Source organism: Podarcis gaigeae (genome assembly GCF_964106915.1).
Source record: "Podarcis gaigeae genome assembly, chromosome: 4".
Lineage (NCBI taxonomy): Eukaryota > Metazoa > Chordata > Lepidosauria > Squamata > Lacertidae > Podarcis > Podarcis gaigeae.
The window spans coordinates 40,635,138-40,655,872 of NC_139677.1; the positions used below are offsets into that span (position 1 = coordinate 40,635,138).

Here is a 20,735-nt window from a genome sequence, read left to right on the forward strand (position 1 = left end):
GCAGCAGGCTAGCTTAGGGAATATCATCAGGTCACACGGCACACACAACTCTAATATATTGCCATTATTCTCTGCCATCCCCCCTCAGATTTGCTGCTTGAGGTAGCCACTTTGCTCTGCCTACTGTTAAGGCCGACACTGACAACAAACATATCCATCACATTAGAAAGTCAAAATTGCTTATTAAAATATGTGTTGCATACTGCTTTGATTTGTAGAACAAAAAGAAGTTTATTAAGTGGTCTACTGAAACCCTCAACAATTTCCAAGTGGTCTCAAAAAGTTTGAGAACTGCTGTCCTACAGCTTTGGCATATATGTTTTCAGTGGAAATCAATCCTTGTTCCTCAGGGAAGATCTCTAAACTCTGGGGGGCAAGCTGCTAAAATCTGCTAAAATGTGAGCAACTGTGAAAGACAGTACTTTGTACCATGCTGTGTATGATGCTGGAATGAACATTGTAAATGTTGTTGTGCTGTTTGTTATTCCTTCTTTATAAGGTGATCTGTACGTCCATATTAAAGCCATCTTTATCTGAAATGCAGTTATAGCAAGAACAAACAAACAAGAACAGAGAAGCATATTAAAGGTGTATTAATTTAAATGCACATGAAATGTATTTTTTTTGTTCACCTGCAGCATACTTTTCAGCATATCTTTTATTTCTTCCTTCATACAAGAACATTTTCAGTGGCAATCACTACTACTGTCATAGTTTTGAGTGCTTGAATCTATTTCATAATTGATACGATTGTAAATATTAATGGTCGGATCAAACCTGAAGATTACATGGAGAAAATATAACACATCAAAGCATGTGATGAAAGCAGATTTAGGAGTGAGTTCTCCTTGTTTGCCACAGAAACAATGCCATTTTTCAGTGTTTTATATCTTTAACCGTTTCTTTGCATCTCACCTCACGGGATGAGAGAGTTTTCTTTTACTGCTGCCATATTTTTGTTTGCCTTAAATTTTCACTCCTCCTTTTTGAGCAGTGTATACTAAGATTGGAGTCCTTCTTTATATCAGATGGTGTCATAAACGGCTTTGTCACAAAGGTCAGCTTCTTAGCTTTCAGCACTAAACAGGCTTAAGATGCAGTTTCCCCCTCCCTGCCAGTGTGGCTTTTACAGAGCTATCGGGCATAGTTATCAGGGCTGTTTTGTTCTGGATGCCATTGTGCAGTGGCAGTAAGACTAGCTCAGGATCCAATAGATGGAAAGGTGGCTCAGTCCTTGCAGAATTTGAAATGCCCCGTTTCAGGGCCTTCTGCTGGGTACTGCTGGTAGTAGGGGGAGTTGCCACACTGATGGACTGAGAATTTCATCAGTCTGTTGTTGTCAGCCAGTAGGAAACTGGTTTAACTGGAAGAGCTAGATGGAGGGACACCTTCATTCAACCCAGCCCCCTTTCCCAGCCTGGCAAAAAGTGGACTTGGGTTGCTGTGCCCAACTCCTCAGTCACAATGAAACATCTGAGTAAACATACCTAGGATTTTATTGATTTAAACTCATGCATATGCCAGCCTTAATTTAAAATCTCAGACCAGTTCAGAAATCACATACCACAACAACTGCCCTTAGAGGTTACTGCTTCTGATCGTGCAGTTAATATGCAGCAATCGTGCCTAGAAGCCATTGATAGACTTGACCTCCGTGAATTTGTTTAGTTCTCTTTTCAAGTCATCCAACTTGATGGTCATCGCTACATCTTTGTGCTGGTGAATTCTGTAGTTTTAGCTATGCTTCCTTTTAACTGACCTCAGTCTGTGTTGGCCCATTTAGCTCAGTACTGTCAACACAGACTGGCAGCAGCAGTCCAGGGTTTCATGCAGGATTATCTCCCAGCCCTACCTGGAAACACCAGGAATTGAGCGAGCGTGGGATTTTCTGCATGCAAAGCAGTCAACAATAGCCTCTCTCCTAGAAGCTATGCCATTAATGTGTATGGAGACTTCTAGGGTACTACATGAGTAATTTTGCTTCTTTTAGTTCTAAGTATACAACAGCATTGTAAACACTGGCATACAACACAGAGAGTTGTTGCGCACATTTTACAGCCTCTGAGTGGTGCACTTTGGCGTTTGAAGGATTGCTTTCAAAGGAGATTATAACATAATCCTGCTACTGTTTATATCCAGCAATGGGAAACGCAAAATAAATCCCTGTAAAGTAACTAATAATTACGGATGTGAAGAGTGAAGATAAATTATGTTAGTGTTTAAATAATTTGTGTTGCTTTTTTCTTTTTTCTTTTTAAAAAAAGAAGATGATCAGGAGGGTATCCAGTTCGGCTCAGTTTTTTTTTTTGTCTTTCTCTGCTTTTCTTCTGCACTGAACACATTCAGATTAAATTGACACTGCAGTTAAGATTTTGCCATATGTATTTTAGTAGCACCTTAGAAATGGGTCAATGCCATAAGGACGTAGGAAGAGTTCTGGATGTGGCAAATGGCCCATCTAGTCCAGCATCCTGTTCTCACAGTGGCCAACCACTGGGAAACCTGCAGTGGGACCTGAGCTCAAGAGCACTCCCCCCACCATTGAGATTTTCAGCAACCATGACACCTTTTTTGAAGGGCAAAGGCTCTTTTGTGGAACCGTATTCCTACGGCGTGTACTATGATGAATCTATTCATGAATTATTCATCCTTTCATTCTTCAGGAAATGGTCTAAGGTGACTAATACTTGGAAAGCATGAGGGCACTCAGTACGACATTGACTGGGGGGAAAGCTGAGTGGTCCTTACTTCGCATTATGTATTTCCCCAAATCCAGTTTAGGTCTATTTCTTATCATGTGTGCACAACATGGAAGAGGTTCATACAACCTTCCCAATGGTTGAAGGCGCCCATGAGTGGGTCTTGGGGGTCATACCAGCTACTCTAACACTTATGGTGTATGCACTAGCCATGCATTTGGCAGCTGTGTGAAAGGGTAGTAGGTGCACACTGATCCTCCATGCAGGAACCCTGTTTATGTGCATTGGTATGTATGTAAAGCCCCTTCACACAGTTTCCATTGTTAATATGCAAGGGTGGTTATATGAACCTCCCAAAAGAGTCTTCTTGAAACATCCTCTCTTTAAGGTCACAGGTGAAAAGCTAGTTGGAAAGTTCAATTTGGTCTGCCAAAATCAAAGTAAATCTAGATTTTAATAAAACAAGGAGTCCAATGATTATTCAACAAAGTGCATCTAAACAACTAGGTCCTAAAGTGTGTTATGGTTATATTAATTATTACTGGCTTATGTCACAATTCCACACACATAATAGGATTTAACATGAATTCACTTGCACTCAGAAATACAGAAAAGTCACTGTTGGATTGAATGGATCAGGCTCATTTTGAAATACTAATGATTTTCATTTGTTTTTAGCCACAGAACCAAGTCTTCAGGCTGGCCTCCCCCTTCAGGAACCTGGACCTTGAACCAGGGATCTTCCTATGGATGGGAGATGACGGCAAACAGAGATGGGAGAGACTACTTCAAGTAGGTTGCTGCTTGATGAGTTTTGTATGCAGACTGAAGTGTAGAGTTCAAACCTAAGTATGCTATGTTCTAGCTGCAAATTTGTTAGTCAATAGGTTATATGTTAACATGAACTGTATGCAGCATCTTCCACGAAGAGTCTTACATGTGTATTGTGAAAAACAACAGCATCTCAGTGTTTGAAATCTGGATATTTAAAACATGTCAAACATTTTTTTTTTTTTAGTTTGTTCATCTGAAGTTAGTGCATTCTCACCAATATAACTTTTCTTCCTATTACAGATAGGTAGCCGTGTTGGTCTGCCATAGTCAAAACAAAATTAAAAAATTCCTTCCAGTAGCACCTTAAAGACCAACTAAGTTAGTTCTTGGTATGAGCTTTCGTGTGCATGTACACTTCTTCAGATATGTCCATTGTGCCTATGTCAGGTTGTTCCTGAGCAAATATGCAAGGCTTCAGACAAGATGTAGGCTTGTTGAATTCATTAACCAAGCATGCAGCATGTTACATTTTAGTTTTGCTGGTCTTCATTGTGTGCCTGAGTGCTCCTTGTTTTCAAATAAGCGTTTCTGATTTGAAGGTCCCGGGGTGCAGAGGTAATGTCTGAAATACAGTTAATTGGCCAAGGCCATATATTCAGCACTCTGAATGTAAAAGAGGCCTCTACTCAAAGCATGCAGCTGAAAGGGAAAAAAGAAGGTGTTCCACAACAGGGACAATAAAAAAGGAAGAAATGTGTGTTGTTTCATCTCCTTTTTGAGGTTTCTGTTCCTAGTGGCTGTACATTGAGGGACATACAAATGCGGGGGGGCTGTACGTGCTTTGTTGCTGTACTTCTGCTTTGTCAGGTGCATCAAAAGCCCAAACGTACCTTAATACCAATCCACTGAGAGTGAGCTCTAAGGCTGCATGTGCATGATATATTTAAAGCTCATTTAAAGCGCATTCCTCCCCCTCCCCCCAAAAAAGAATCCTGGGCATTGTAGTTTACCCCTTACACAGCTACAAAGCCTTTGTGGCTTAGGGCCCTCGTATTTACGGGACCGCCTATCCTGGTATGCCCCACAGAGGACCTTAAGGTCAATGAATAATCACAGTTTAGAGGTCCCGGGCCCTAAGGAAGTCAGATTATCCTCCACCAGGGCCAGGGCCTTCTCAATGATGGCCCCGACTTGGAGGAATGCTCTGTCCCATGAGACCAGGTCCCTACAGGATTTAACTTCCTTCCACAGGGCCTGTAAGACAGAGCTATTCCGCCTGGCTTTCAATTTGAACTTAGCCTGATCTTTTATTCCTCTTTCTCTCCCCCCCCCCCTCCTTTCTATGAAGATTACCCGCTCTGGGATCCCACAGCTAATTCTCCCCTGGTCTCCTCGCTGGCCCAAATAGGACTAATTTAGCCAGCTAGCCCTGGTGATCATCTAATGTTTATTGGATGGATTTCCCCCCTAAATTGATTTTTGAATTCTGAATTTATTGTTATTCACGTTTTATACTATATTTTATGCTGGTTTTTGTTGCATCAATTAAGTGTTTTAAATTTGTTGTTGGCCGCCCTGAGCCCCATTTTCTGAACTGGGAAGGGCGGGGTATAAATAAAAATTTATTATTATTATTATTACAATGCCCAGAACCCTCAACAAGCTACAATTCCCAGGGTTCTTTTTTTGGGGGGCCGAATGTGCTTTGAGATAGAAACAGAAGGATTGGGATATATAAATGTTATTTATACCTCAGAGCAGTGGTAGGTGGTGCCCATTGAGACTGGTAGGGTAGAAGGGCAAGGAGATCAAAATGGGGTGGAACCAGAGCCAAAAGCTCCTGCTGTCCTTGTGTAAGTAAGAAGGCAAGCAGGTGGAGGCTGAGGGGGGTCGGGCAGTGTCCCATTCATCCTAATGGACCAGCCTTCACTGCCCCAGAGCACTCTGAGCCTATGGGGAGGGGGGCAGTCTCAGTTTCCACTACCTCTTTTTTGACCAACAGGGTGAAAGCCATAAGTTTTGTAGTAACCTGAGTTTAGCGGTAGCACTGCACTGTGAAGTGCGCTCTATAGGTCTAAAAGGCTTGGGTCTGTTAGTGATGCTGCTAGGTTGTATTCAAGGATCCCATGAATGGGGTTCTACTCATGAGAAGGACACTTCCAGCATGTTTCCGTGTAAAGGTACCGGTAGTTTTCACTGGACCTCCCTCCCCTCTGCCGCTAATTTCACCCCGCAGAAATATTCCCCAGAGTTGGAATACCTTCTAGAACAGTATGTAAGCCAGTGTAAGGGGCTGAAAATTGTCTTTGCTCCATCTATTAGTGGGAGTGTCCAAAGGACTGCAAACCTCTTCTGAGAAGGAGTATATTGTTGCATGCCATCCCAGTCTCCGAGTAGTGTGAGATTCCAGGTGTTTCAGGTGCTTTCCCGGATTCAGTTTCCTCGGCATGAAGAACAGCAGAGACTGTTGTGTCTTTAGGATATATTGTTTATTTACACATATATGCAACCTAAGCCCACTGTAGAACGGCTCACAGCTTTAATGACCCAAGAAGTTCTTGTTTCTCCTATGGCCACAGCCTTGGATTCCAGCAGAAATCAAGCATGGCTCTGTCTCTCAGCTGCCCAGCCTGCTTCTAGCTCTCACACACAACTCTGGTCTTTGTAAGGTAAAGGTAAAGAGACCCCTGACCATTAGGTCCAGTTGTGGTCGACTCTGGGGTTGCGGCGCTCATCTCGCTTTATTGGCTGAGGGAGCCGGCGTACAGCTTCCGGGTCATGTGGCCAGCATGACTAAGCTGCTTCTGGCAAACCAAAGCAGCGCACGGAAACGCCGTTTACCTTCCCGCCGGAGTGGTACCTATTTATCTACTTGCACTTTGACATGCTTTCGAACTGCTAGGTTGGCAGGAGCTGGGACTGAGCAACGGGAGCTCACCCCATCGTGGGGATTCAAACCGCCAACCTTCTGATTGGCAAGCCCTAGGCTCTGTGGTTTAACTCACAACGCCACCCCCGTCCCTTCTGGCCTTTGTACTTCACACTAACAGCCAGGTGAGGGAAGGGCCCCCACCCATTTGTTGTCTGCTATCTTAATGGAAACTTGCCTGGCTATTCCAGCAATTGAACCCTTGTTGGATCCAGGAATAATAAATAATAATAATAATAATAATAATAATAATAATAATAATAATAATTTATACCCCGCCCATCTGGCTGGGCTTCCCTAGCCAATCTGGGTGGCTTCCAACAAAATATTAAAATACCGTAATACATCAAACATTAAAAGCTTCCCTAAACAGGGCTGACTCCAGATGTCTTCTAAAAGTCTGGTAGTTGTTCTCTTTGACATCTGGTAGGAGGGCGTTCCACAGGGCAGGTGCCACTACTGAAAAGGCCCTCTGCCTGGTTCCCTGTAACTTGGCTTCTTGCAGCGAGGGAACCACCAGAAGGCCCTCAGCGCTGGATCTCAGTGTCTGGGTAGAACAATGGGGTGGAGGCGCTCCTTCAGATATACTGGACTGAGGCTGTTTAGGAATTAGAAGGGACTCAGGGATACAGCCTACACCTGCCCCAAACTCACAACAGTATTATGAAAAGGGCACAGTGGTTTGTTACCAGTAATGGCAGTTCATATGAGTCTAAAATTTGGATTAAATTCTCTAGCCATGCAGATGAGGACGCAAATGCTTCTATGTTGGGTACTGAAACTCTCAGACACAACAGCCTTCATTTCTCTGCACTGGGACTCACAGTGATAGAATTTAATTTCATATATAGCCCAAAGAACTGAATTGTAATAAAGTAGTGCATTTGTTACAATGCTTCCTTTTGCTCTTTAGTTGCGTCTGCCTTGTATTTCTTTAAGCACCTTGAAGAAACCATGCAATTACCCAAGCAGATGCAACCACATGAGTTTTGTTTTGTTTTTCTTTATTGTGAATGCAGCTTTCCTTGGCTCTGAGAGAGCCAAACTCCATCATTTATATTATTAATGGGATGTCACTGGTAGGCGATGCTCCCTAACTACTAATAACACCTACAGTATTCAACACAGAGGCTCACAAACATACTCATCAATTTATGCTTCGAGATCAATAGTGAACAAATGAGAAGGTCAAGGTTTTTGACTCCCATCTACTTATAGTTTCCAGCTCTGAGGCTGTGTTGCTTTCATATATTTTATTGGGCATGCATTATACATTGCCTGCTTTTCCTAATATCAGGCCCAAATGTTTATTCTGCTTGAATTTTTTATATATTTTTGCTGCTTTTTGTCTTGATCACAGAATCAGGGATAATCCCAGTTGTTACTTAACACCTGTAATCCTGAATATCCCTGAGGCTTGTTTACATGGGCAGTACAATTCTTTTAAAGACCCAGTGTTGTTCTGAATGATGTTTGAAGTGAATGTGCATCCTTTGCAAATACTTTGATTGTAAACAAACAAACAAATACTACATGCTTAATAAGGAATGAACTTTCTATGCAGTAATTTTCTTAGAATATTTTATACCTTCAGTGCGCGCGCGCGCACACACACACACACACATATATATATATATATATATATATATATATATATATGCTTTCGTAGATTTTCACGGGTACAGGAATGCAGGTTTTGGTGTCCTCGGGTGTCTTCCCGTGTAAAAGTTGGGGTGTCTAGGCGACGTTTCGACGAGGTCTCACTCGTCATCTTCAGGCTGGTGCTTTCGGCAAATTGCTCTTTAACACGGAACATCACCACAAGAGAATAATCATGGAAGCCATCGAGATAGAGAAACACCCTCACAACATGAACAAGCATGACGACACATCCCGCTTGCCAGACATCTGGAAATTAGCCCTCCCCACAAAAACTGACACCAGATCCAGAGGCACACAGAACGCCAACACCAATCAACCACACCAGACCCAAACCCAGACCCTCTCCACAGATGAATTACTGACACCATCCAGTAGCCAGTCCATGGTGGCACCTCCGGATGCTGCACCCCCCTGCAATCCCTACACAGATCTGGCTGACACAAGCCACAAAACCACAGCTCGCCCCTATACACGAAGCCAAGCCAAAGCACAACTAAGTGCAATACAGCCATCTTCTCAGGAAAACTCTTCACAAAGTTCAAGAGGTCAAGACACAAAGACTTTAGGGACTTCCGGGTCGGCGCCATCGCCGAATGGCGGACTCCCTCCGAGCTCCGGAGGGAGCCTGCACGGCAGGGGCTGGGTCCTACCGCACCGGCGATGCGGGGACCCTTAAAAACCACGGCCACGGGGGCCGTGGACATGGAGACTCGGCTGGCACCGTTAGCGCCCTCCCGACTCGTGAAGGAGCCTTTTTAAAGGCTAAGGATCGGGTGCCGGGGAGAAGCGTGGTGTTTTGAGTCCTCTGCCATCCCTGCCGTGCGAAGCCGCATGCCATCCGGCGGAGAGCGCTGGCTTTTTCCTTTGAAAATTTGGACCTAAAAGAACAACCCGTAAGTAATTGGAATCTGGACTAAAAAGAGGGACAAAATTTTAAAAATTTCGGAGCGAGCGGGGGAGGCGCAAAAAAGGAAGTCAGCCACCCCCTCCATTGTAGAAGGGTCAAAACAAAGGATTTGATAACTAAGATCGGAATAACATCATTTTGGCAAGTTTGGAACCTCACGAGTGAAGAATATGAGATTGAGCTGGAGGAGGAAAGTAGAAATTTGGACTTAAAAACACCCCCCCCCCTGGAACCCCGGGAGCGATCGATGACGGTGTTTGGAGAGGAGAAAGGCAAGTTTTGACAGCTGTCAAAGAGCTGTCAAAGCAGAAAAACAAGATAGAGACTATGTCACAAGGACTTTGCAGGTTATATTTGTTATAAATTGGACACAAATTGCTTTAAATAAGGATTACAAAGTTACTAGGGCTAATGGATGTGATCTGGAAGAGAACTCAGTTTTTGCAATCCACCTAGAGGAGCCGAGGGATATCACAAGTGGTTTTAGTTGGAAATTTGAACAGAATTTTTTATCTCCTGGGAAACTGCAGAAATGGAACATTATTATGACTACAGAGGCCAGTATACCGAAGAAGACAATGGAATCATCCGTTGTGGAATGAAAGGAACTTGACGTAATGTTTTGTTTCTGAGCAACAAGCCTCTGCAAAGGAACTAACTTTTGGAATTAGGACATTTGTGCAGGAAAACAGGGACAGAAAGAAATAGAAAGAGGAGTGTGGCCAATAAGAACAACAAAACAACAAGAATTGGACTAAGTCGAAAGTGGGGACATTTGGGACATCCAGATTTGACAAGCTTAAGGATTATAATTTGGAGTTTTTCACTCCTGGATATAAAAATCTGGATGGAAAAAATGGGCCTTTCTTTGAGACAGAATCCTTTCATGATTGGACATGCGAAACTAAAGAGGACTGGCAAAGGACTATGACTTAGAGAGACGTGGAAATATCGGACATTGAGGAATATTGGGAACGCAACCGGGAAAAGGGGGGGTGGGAAATGTGGAACCCAAAGGGCGTAAACTATGTTTTATTTAGGCTATATACATTTACATGGTATTCTAAAGTGGGGAACTCGTGGAGGGACTAAGCCGATTTTAGGGGAATGGAAAATAATTTTTTTTATAAAAAAAAAAAAAAATTTTGGGTTAAGGATAACAAGTTTGAAGTGAGGAGAAGAACTTGTTGAGATTATCTGTTTATTTGAGAGATTTGGAATACAAGGGGGGGAGGGAAGGGGAAGTCCTGAAAGGATGTAATTGGAAAAAGATTTGAAATTGGATGTTTTATTAATTTGTAATTAATTGGAAAACTTTAATAAATATTATTTAAAAAAAAAAAAGACACAAAGACTTTAGCAACTAATCCACACCTAATGACCCACCTAAGTGGTACTCAGGATATCACTCAAGAAATCACTCAAGGTATCTCTCAAGTAATTAAGGAACAAAAGAAGAAAAGGCACACTAGCCTGGGAACTTCCTCTCTGCCCAGAACATTGGAGGCTAGACACCACACCCCCTCTACAGTATTTATAGGAACTCAAACATTGAGATCCCGCTCTGTTCCAGTAACAAGAAGCCGAAAGCACCAGCCTGAAGATGACGAGTGAGACCTCGTCGAAACGTCGCCTAGACACCCCAACTTTTACACGGGAAGACACCCGAGGACACCAAAACCTGCATATATATATATATATATATATATATATATGATTGCTAAACAGTGCGGGTGGCACTGTGGGTTAAACTACAGAGCCTAGGGCTTGCCAATCAGAAGGTCGGTGGTTCAAATCCCCACGATGGGGTGAGCTCCCGTTGCACAAAGTGCAAGTAGCTCCCGTATGGGGTGAGCACCCGTAGCACAAAGTGCAAGTAGATAAATAGGTACCACTCCGGCGGGAAGGTAAACGGCGTTTCCATGCGCTGCTCTGGTTCGCCAGAAGCGGCTTAGTCATGCTGCCCACCTATCCCAGAAACTGTACACCAGCTCCCTCGGCCAGTAAAGTGAGATGAGTGCTGCAACCCCAGAGTCATCCACGACTGGACCTAACGGTCAGGGGTCCCTTTACCCTTTAAACATACTTTGCCCACATCATGTCAGTTACTGTGCAGATCTCTGCAAGGTAATAGTTAAAAATTTACAGGCTAGAAAAGTTAAACAAAAGCCTCACAGATGCAGTTAGGAAGATGCCTCTGTCTTGGTGAGATCAGAGCAACATGATTTATAGAAAATTTGGATGCTTTCCGTTCTGTGTCATTACATAATTCTGGGGAAATTCCAGAGATGCACAGTGCTTTCATATAACCTCAGCTCACTTCAAACAATATTTGTCAGTGGTGTCAGTAAACTCATACAGCTGTTGATCATTCAGTAATGCAGATGGGTGAATATAACTTCAAAGTGAATGTGGAGATTTAGAATATTTAATGAAAGCCATATTGGGCAGTATTCAATGAAATGCTTCTGCGAGTACAAAGGTTTTTGTCTGCTCATCAGAACGTACCCTCTCCTCTTCTGATGCACCCTGACCCCTCAAAGCCTGCTCTGTGGACTCCCCATGGAGAGGGGAGTGGCATACAGGGAGAGGGTTCTGTCCCATTACCAGTGCTGAAATAAGATTAAGCTGCCAGCTGGCTTCAATATGAGGAATGCAGAAAGGGGCACCATCTTATCCTTTTCTCCAGGTGGCAAAATATCTCTGGTCAGTCTTGAGGAGCAGCTAATTTGTTGGCAATTAACCCATAAATTATCCAGGATGATAAGGAACTATTAGTGAGTGCTCTTTGGGTTTCGTCAGTCAATAAGCCACAAATGCACCTAACTTCATCCAACCTGTTTCATATAAAATAAAAGGAACTGAAGTGTTTCTCCTGTGTCTTAGGACTTCAGAGAATATTTTTCTGACAAGGGAAGTAATTAGCTGGGATTACAAATAGGAACAAGGCAGACAAAAATGTAGATGTGCTTCCTTAGGGCTTAATCATTTTCCCATAATTAAAATCAAGGTTTGTGTTTCATTTTTGGATGCAGGAAACATGCAGTAATAATGTTTGCGCCTCAATATAGTTCAGAAGAATAATAAAGCCACCTATCGTGAAAATAAATGCATATGAGGAATCCAATATTGTGTGTGTGTGTGTGTGTGTGTGTGTGTGTGTGTGTGTGTGTGTATAAGAGAGAGAGAGAGAAAGAATTTGCTGTATATTATGCTAACTGTATGTTTTGCTTGGAGTACGGCCTTATGCCCTATGAGGTGTGGTTAAGTCTATTGCCTTCATTGTTCTTAAGCACATACGGAAGAGGATGAAGCACTGTATCCATCAGGGTCAGTTTGCCTGTGCATTCAGGTCACTGAAAGCTTATTTAAATGTGTGAGAGGCCTGGTGGAATCTGCCAAAAAGTGTTACCTGTGTAAGTGACCCCCACACATCTGGTATTACATCTGAATTGCTCTTCCCCATATGCATGTAGCATCTGCATGCCTGCACAGTTCTTACTTGGACCAAACCTCACTGGTACCAAAATACTGCATGCCTAATGCCAGTTCTTAAAGAAATGGGAGTGCCTGATCATCTCCTCTGTCTCCTGAGAAATCTCTATGTGGGACAAGAAACTACAGTTAGAACTGGATATGTAACAACTGATTGGTTCAAAATTGGGAAAGGAGTACGTCAAGGCTGTAAATTGTCTCCCCGCTTATTTAACTTATATTCAGAATTCATCATGGGAAAGGCTGGGCTGGATGACACCCAAGCCGGAATTAAGATTGCCGGAAGAAATATCAACAACCTCAGATATGCAGATGACACAACTTTGATGGCAGAAAGTGAGGAGGAATTAAAGAACCTTTTAATGAGGGTGAAAGAGGAGAGCGCAAAATACGATCTGAAGCTCAACATCAAAAAAAACCTTAAGAACATGGCCACTGGTCCCATCACCTTCTGGCAAATAGAAGGGGAAGAAATGGAGGCAGTGAGAGATTTTACTTTCTTGGGCTCCATGATCACTGCAGATGGTGACAGCAGTCATGAAATTAAAATACACCTGCCTCTTGGGATAAAAGCAATGACAACCCTAGACAGCATCTTAAAAAGCAGAGACATCACCTTGCCGACAAAGATCTGTATAGTTAAAGCTATGGTTTTCCCAGTAGTGATGTATGGAAGTGAGAGCTGGGCCATAAAGAAGGTTGGTCACTGAAGAATTGATGCTTTTGAATTATGGTGCTGGAGGAGACTCTTGAGAGTCCCATTGACTGCAAGAAGATCAAACTTATCCATTCTGAAGGAAATCAGCCCTGAGTGCTCACTGGAAGGACAGATCCTGAAGCTGGAGGCTCCAATACTTTGGCCATCTCATGAGAAGAGAAGACTCCCTGGAAAAGACCCTGATGTTGGGAAAGATGGAGGGCACAAGGAGAAGGGGACAACAGAGGACGAGATGGTTGGATAGTGTTCTCGAAGCTACCAGCATGTTTGACCAAACTGCAGGAGGCAATGGAAGACAGGAGTGCCTGGCATGCTCTGGTCCATGGGGTCACGAAGAGTCGGACATGACTAAATGACTAAACAATAACAAAAAATGCTGGCACATGACATTTTGAAGCCTTTTGAAGTTATACCTGCAGTATAGAGGGAGAGGAGCAACAGAATCTAGGGAGCTGTGATGATGAGGTATGGGGTTTTGGAAAACTGTTTCTCTCCTGGGTGTTCTGGTATGCCAGCTGTCTCCTTTCCTGCTGATATCACAGTTTCTCCTGTTTTGATGCTCCTTGGCCTAATGCAGAGGGTGTGGTGTGTGTGTGTGCAGATATAAACATGCAAACCATGAATAAATAACTGAGGTGCAAGTGTGTCTATCTGTGTGTTAACGATAAAAATGTAAGAAAGGCTGGCAGACATAAGGGATTGTTGCAGCAGCTGTAGGAGGAGGAAGGGGTGACTGGAGCTCTAAACTTGCCATGATCCAAGATGGGAAAGATCCCAATTTGGTGAAAGCAGCTGGGAGTCTGGGGGAGAAGCATTCCGTTGGATGCCATAATGTGTGATGCATGGAAAAGTCTTGCAGTGACCAGTTTGCCAAGAAACCTGGAGGTAACATTTTTGGGGAAGAGGAAGATAAGGAGAGCCCCTATAAGAGCCTGCTTTGCTTGTTGTGTCCACTCTGGACATGTACATTGTAGTTTGACTAATCTGCTTTGGGATTTTTATTCTACTTTTCAAGTACCAAGATTTTGTCAGGACTGGAAGCATGGTTTCCTTTTTTCAAAATCGCTAATGTGATCCTCCCTCTCTCTTTCTTTCTTTCTTTCTTTCTTTCTTTTGTGACGTGGGGTTTGTGATTTCAGCTCTCTTGACATAATATTCTGGAGACAGTTCTCTAGTAACACTTCTTTATTAAAGCAAACAAGACTGAGACCTGAGGTGGGGAGAGCTACATTTATAGGGACAGGTAACTAGCTAGAAAGGATACATTTTGGAGGGAACAATATCAGGCAATCACAGTCCTGCCTTTTGGAGGAAACCAATAAGACAGAGGATCCAAATACAGCAGCTTAAATGAACCAATAGTAGCTGTACCCTCTGGAACCAAAAGGCAGTTACTTTACCCTAATGCAAATACAGACAATAATAATACAGATATAAAATCCTTTGACTCAATACACAACACTTTCTTTCTTTCTTTCTTTCTTTCTTTCTTTCTTTCTTTCTTTCTTTCTGTAAGCTACCAGGCTGTGATTCTCCAAAAAGCAAATAGCACTTGAATTGGTCACGGTGGACTATATATATTTCTGTCAGTCTTAGTTGTGTTCTGTTTTGTTATCCTAGAATCTTAGTGATTTGCCCCTAGAAAACATAACTATATTAAGTGACCCCAATGAAGGGAAGCCATTATTTTACATAAAATAAATTGGAGCTACAGGTAATTGCCAATGCCCATTTGGACCAATGGATTTGTACAATAACATTTCTCAAGTCAGTGCATGCTCTGAAAAATTGCTTTGGCATCAGACACACTATAAATAGTAGTTGCTAAATGCAGTGTGTTACAATATGATGGATGACAGCTCTGCCAAAAAGCCATTTTGCCACCATCGAAAGGCAGCTGCAGAAATGTAGTTTCTCATTTATTTATGGGAAGAAATGGTCAAGGGGAAAAAACCCCAGCAATTTTCTTTCAAGTTAAAAAGGAAGTACACCTGCAATCTTATTAAAGTAAAAGCAGTAAAATGGGCTATAAATGTTTGGACAAGAAATTCAGTGCATCAGCAATATTTTATTGGCGTTTTGGAAGTTTACACAATTGCACAAATAGGAGCAGCAGTAACAAGTCAATTAACATATCCAGGTTTGTATGCTGCCATCTTCTGCCTGCCCAGATAAAATAATTGCTGACACATGGACCCTGACCTACATAATTAAACACTATTTTAACCACTGTGAATATATTGCACGCTGTTTTGAATTCCAAGAGCCTGCTAGGGCAGGTGCCCCCTCTTTCTCCTTCCCTAGTTATGCTCTGGGACAGATTATACTTGCTGCTGATATAAGTGTAACAGAAAGCCATATAGGAGGCCCAAAAATAAAAGGAGTTTTAAGAGTACAGCAGCATATGTGAGAACCATAGTGGCTTGGATTGGTTTGATACTGAAGTGCAAACTTCATTTCTCAAATATCGGGTTTTGAAAGTACTGTATTTCTTTTGAGAGGTAAAATATGTTGTAGCTGGAGTCCAGTGAACAAGACAGGGGCATTTAAAATGCAATCTCCCACCTGCATTTTGAACTGGTGCAGCCTAGTGGAGGATAGAACTTGTTTCTGCCACAACAGCTACACTTCATGCAATCTATGTTTGACTGATACCAACTAAAAACGTGATAGGTCTTCTCTTCTGAAGGTTGTGTATTGTACTTCCTCAGACTAATCAACCACACACTATTGGCCAAGAAATAAAAAAGAAGGGGCAATATTAGCAATGCCAACCGCACCTTAGTTATATTGGGTGTGGTGCTAGGATAACCTGAATAGAATTGCCTTAAGAATTCTTAGTGAGTATGGCTGTCTTAGCTTCTTGGCTTCAAAGATTGTTCTGTGCCTCATGATTTATTTTATGAACAAATAACTCTTCAAAATGCAGTCATTAAAAATAAACACAAATCCTTGCATCTGCTTAGGATGGTTTTTCATGCAGGATTTTATAACGGGATCCTCTCTCTCTCTCTCTCTCTCTCTCTCTCTCTCTCTTTTTAAAAACTCAGCAGTACCGATTACTGACAACTAATCACTACCGGGTGCCTGTTCTCAGTGCAGTCCAGCATTCAGAATGATTTAACAGCCTGTAGAGGCCCACAGTTTGGCTGCAACCCGTTTTGCTCCTTTAAGAATGGAGATGAATAGCTAATTTTGCTGCAGAGAATTTGCCTGCTATGAATCACAAATACTCCTTCACTTTGTGACTCTGAGAGTCTGATCAAAACATTGCTGCACACTCTTATACTGACAGAAAGGATTAATTGTTCTTCCTTCTGCTTCTCTCCTTGCCCTGCTCCTCCAACCCCCAGGAAGGGGAAGAAAGCATTTGCATCATGATTTGGAAAGCAAATTAAGTGCTTTCAGCATGGCTAGGACTGTTTTCATTTCACCTGAAGATTACATTGGTATTGTTGAAATGGCCGGAAGGATTTAGGAAAGAGAGAACTCAGTAGGCAAAAGTAGCTGATGCAACCTGAGAGCACCAAAAGCAAATGAGGATGACACTTCAGCCCGTTATAAAGAATGCATGTGACTAGGGACTTAAGGCACTTCCAGGCAGTTGCTATTTTGAGGTGAAAATCACATACTGACAAATTCTGGTTGCACAATAATTGACTGGGAGGTCTTGTGCAACAACACCACTTCCCTCAAAAGATCATACCTTTTTTTGCTATAAGAAGATGGCATACTTCTAAAGGGGGCATTCAATGGATTCCCCCCCCCCTTTATTTACACTTTCAAGTTTAAAGATATGTCAAGAAATTCTGGCGGAACACCCATCAGCCCCAGTTTGGATGAGATTCAGGTTACGGGACACAAGCAGATGGTCATTTAACCTCCCTGCGAAAGGAAGCAGAATGAATGTTCAATAAGCAGACTGCCTAATCCAGGCTTCTTCAACCTAGGCCCTTCAGATGTTTTTTGGCCTACAACTCCCATGATCCCTAGCTAGCAGGACCAGTGTTCAGGGATTATGGGAATTGTAGTCTCAAAACAGCTGGAGGGCCAAGGTTGAGGAAGCCTGGCCTAATCCCTTATACACCCAGTAGATTGCTGCAGACCGCGGAAGAATCCTCCTTCCAAAGATCTCAGAAACCAACTCCACAGTAAGTTGTAGCGGGGCTTTTAGTGTGGATGCCCCAGTTCTGTGGAATAGCATTCCTGTCGAGATACTGTAGCACCGCACCCTGCTTGTGGTTAACGCTTAGCTGGAATGAAATATTCAACGCAGCAATAGAGAAATTAAAATAATAATTTATTTGTCAGACAAATAAATGAGAGGCTCAGTGGTATATGGTTACCAAGCTCTGGCCTGGCCTCTTGCCATCCTGGCCAGCACTTATATTCCCTTAATCCAGCCCCCTTTGCTCCTCCTGTGGCTGCCTCTGTCCAATCAGCCTGGTTGAAATTCCTATTGGCTGTTTGGTAGAACCAATCACAAAAGATACACCCACAAAAGATACACCCACTTCCTTGCCCTTATAAGGGAGACAAAGAGCTATATATGTGACAAATAAGTAATAATATATCTTACATGGAATCTTAATTACCAGCTCACCTCTTGCCCTCCTTGCCCTATTGCCTTCTAAAACAAATGTTTAATCTTACATTTTTATGTTCAACAGATGTCAAGGATCTTGAGTTCACATCAACATTGAAAGATTTCCTTCATTTAAGGTTTCTAAACAAATGCCAGACAACTATATATCAAGAGTGCTTGGATGGCGTCTTCTGTCTAGCAGGGGGGCTAGACTGGTGGCTGACTTAATTTCAGGATAAATACAACTCTTACAACCATATGAAATAAGAATCTAGCATTCCTTAAATCCTTTGCATAATTACATTTAAGCCAATATATTTAAGCTAATATATTTCATTCATTTATCATAGGTAGCCTTTTAAAAGAATAAAGCCTTTGTAAAGTAAAAAGGAACTCAGTAAAAAACAGCTTTAAAAGATTTCCCAAAAATGCTCTCTTTTCTTCTAGCCAAGCCAGTTGCCTTTTTCACTGCTCTTGGCCTTTCAACCTTAGAAAGAAGATCTGGCTCATTTTACTGGGAGGCACATTGGTATTATTTTACTATTTACCCATTCTTAATTGTGTTTTTTCAGCCTTGGGGCAGCATATGTAATTCTCCCTTTTTATGACTTTGAGAATTGTTTTTCTACTATAAATCAATGGGGCCCCCTTGTCTTAGGAGAAAAACCTCTTGCCAAGGTTCTTTCTGCCTGGCATGAAACATTTGAAAATCCTTTTTTTAAGCTCATTTTTAAATACAAGCCTTGATTGCAATATATAAGCTTTGATAAAAATGCAGGCTTATGATTAGGTGCCTCAATACGACAGGTACCCACTATCCTGACAAGCTTCCCCAGCTGGCTAAACCAGTATTTACCACGTGTTTCCATGTGTTAGGGCTTTCATCTTGTTTTAAATGCATTTGTGGTTTTTAACGTTTTTAACTTTTTTATGTGTAACTTATGGTGGTTTACAAGGCAATTAATAAGTGTAATAATAATAAAACAACAACAACGAACAGGTTGCCAAGAAGCCCCCCAAAAGGCTCATTTCCCTGTGTCTGTACTGCATAAGCTGCTTCTGATTTTGTTGAGTCTGTACTTGAACACACATCTACTCAGTCATTTGACCTTACAGATTTAGGAGGCAGCATTTTCTGGAAGTGATGGTGTGCTACATCTTATACAGTTGTTTTTTCTGGTCAACTGGCAAGCCCTACTTATGTCATACACTCAAAATGCTTCTTTTAAAGCAAACTGGGCTCCAAAGCAAGGGTAAAAACATTTAGCCTACTACTTCCCAGTTTGCCCACTCCAGTTCTCAGGCCAGCTTGGGATATGCTTTTTTCTCTGTTTCTGACAAGTTTGTGGTCTGAAGACAAAAAGGATTCTGCTAATTCCTGGGGGCCGTAGTTTCTATGGAAATAAGAAAGCAAAATCTGTTCTTTGTCAAATATTTTGTCAAGGTTTTCACAAAAGAAAATGAAATGAAATGCGGCTTCATAAAATGGTATTACTGTCCAACTAAATTTATGGATTCTGTGACAGAATGAAATCTCTGAGCTGGCAAAAGTGTGTTTAAATATACTGGTTTTATCTTCCAGGTTCACTTTTTATTCAATTTGTTTGGTTTATAAGCTAGACTGTGTGTGGGGTGGGGGGGGGGTGGGAATAGCTTCTTAAACCAATGTAATCATATCTTCTGCCTGCCTTGATGAAAGTGTGTTTTGTGTATTTTATTAACTACTGTTTGTTTTTCTAAATTCAAAAGGTTTGCCTTATTTATATACTAAGTTTACATGAACTTGTTTGGCTTGTTACCTTGGTTACTGAAGCCCATCTTTGTATAGATTTGTGCTGAGGCAACAATTCTTCTACTTAGTAACTTGAGTTTAGGTCTCATATGGTAGCCTTTTCCCTTTTTTCTATGCAGAAGAGTTTAAGTAGAAACTACAAAAAACAGCGCCTCAACTTCAGTGTATTTTGGTTATGCTTTATCTTTGAATGGGTACTATAAACCTTTTGTCAATATGCAGGAAAGTAAGAAAAATCCTACTTTTGTGAATAACAATTTAAGGGCTGCATGTGATGGAACTGTGGGCTCATTATTCATGGTGATAAGCACAGTTGCTTAAGTGATAAGTTTGCAGGATTTTCTCAGTAAGGCAAGTTTTAAGGTCCTAGTTGCTAAGAGATCCTTTGACTTAGCATAAAGTCACAGGTATAAAGTCTTATACCTGTGACTTTATGCTAAGTCAAAGGATCTCTTAGCAACTAGGACCTTAAAACTTGCCTTAAAGTCTTATACCTGTGATTGCAAATGAAGCAATGGGTTACATATGGGTATTCTCAAGGTCACAGATTATTTATTGATAACACAATTATATTGCAACTATATAATAATTTCATTGGAGGCAGCAAAGAATAAGAATTTTCATCTGCATTGTAGCTGGGGAAAGAAGGGTTAACTCCCCCCCCCATACTGCAGTGCCAATTGAAAATTAATTCCCAGTTGCTGGGGGTTTTTGGGGGTTTTTTAAAGCTGACATGTTTAGTATCACAGGTACCAGTAATTTGGCCATCACAGAAGGAGGAAATGACAGCAAAACTTTCTGGCTTTAATCCTAACTACCATGAATAGATTTCTGCTCGTGGCATAGGGATTTCCTATCTCCTACTTTTTGCTAAGTACAATGAACCAGTGCTAAAGAACTCTGGAATTGAGGCCCTAATTCTGAGAAATATTTTATCATAAAGTTATGATTGAATTCAGTAAATGACATGCATTTGGTGGTGGTCATGATCAATTACATTAGAAAGTTTCTGTTAAATTAGGGTTAATAAGGAGGCATGCTAATTTAATTGGGGATTAATAAATTATTAGATTTCCTGATATTAATATGTTATTTAACTTGAGCAACTTAAATATGTCACTATTAATTAAAAGTGTTGTTCTGCCAATTATGCTGTTCATTTTCATTTGGACTT

General features: G+C 41.7%; 1 protein-coding gene across 4 annotated transcripts in view; it reads left to right on the forward strand.

Moving 5' to 3' along the window:
• The window catches only part of FRMPD4 (FERM and PDZ domain containing 4), a 210,177-nt gene that overhangs the window by 121,346 nt on the left and 68,096 nt on the right, over positions 1 to 20,735 (forward strand). For all 4 annotated transcript variants that reach the window (XM_083734128.1, XM_083734125.1, XM_083734126.1 and 1 more), the window contains exon 2: positions 3,378 to 3,491. In XM_083734128.1, coding sequence (XP_083590254.1) covers positions 3,378 to 3,491 — 114 coding nt within the window. The remainder of the gene's footprint in view (positions 1 to 3,377; positions 3,492 to 20,735) is intronic.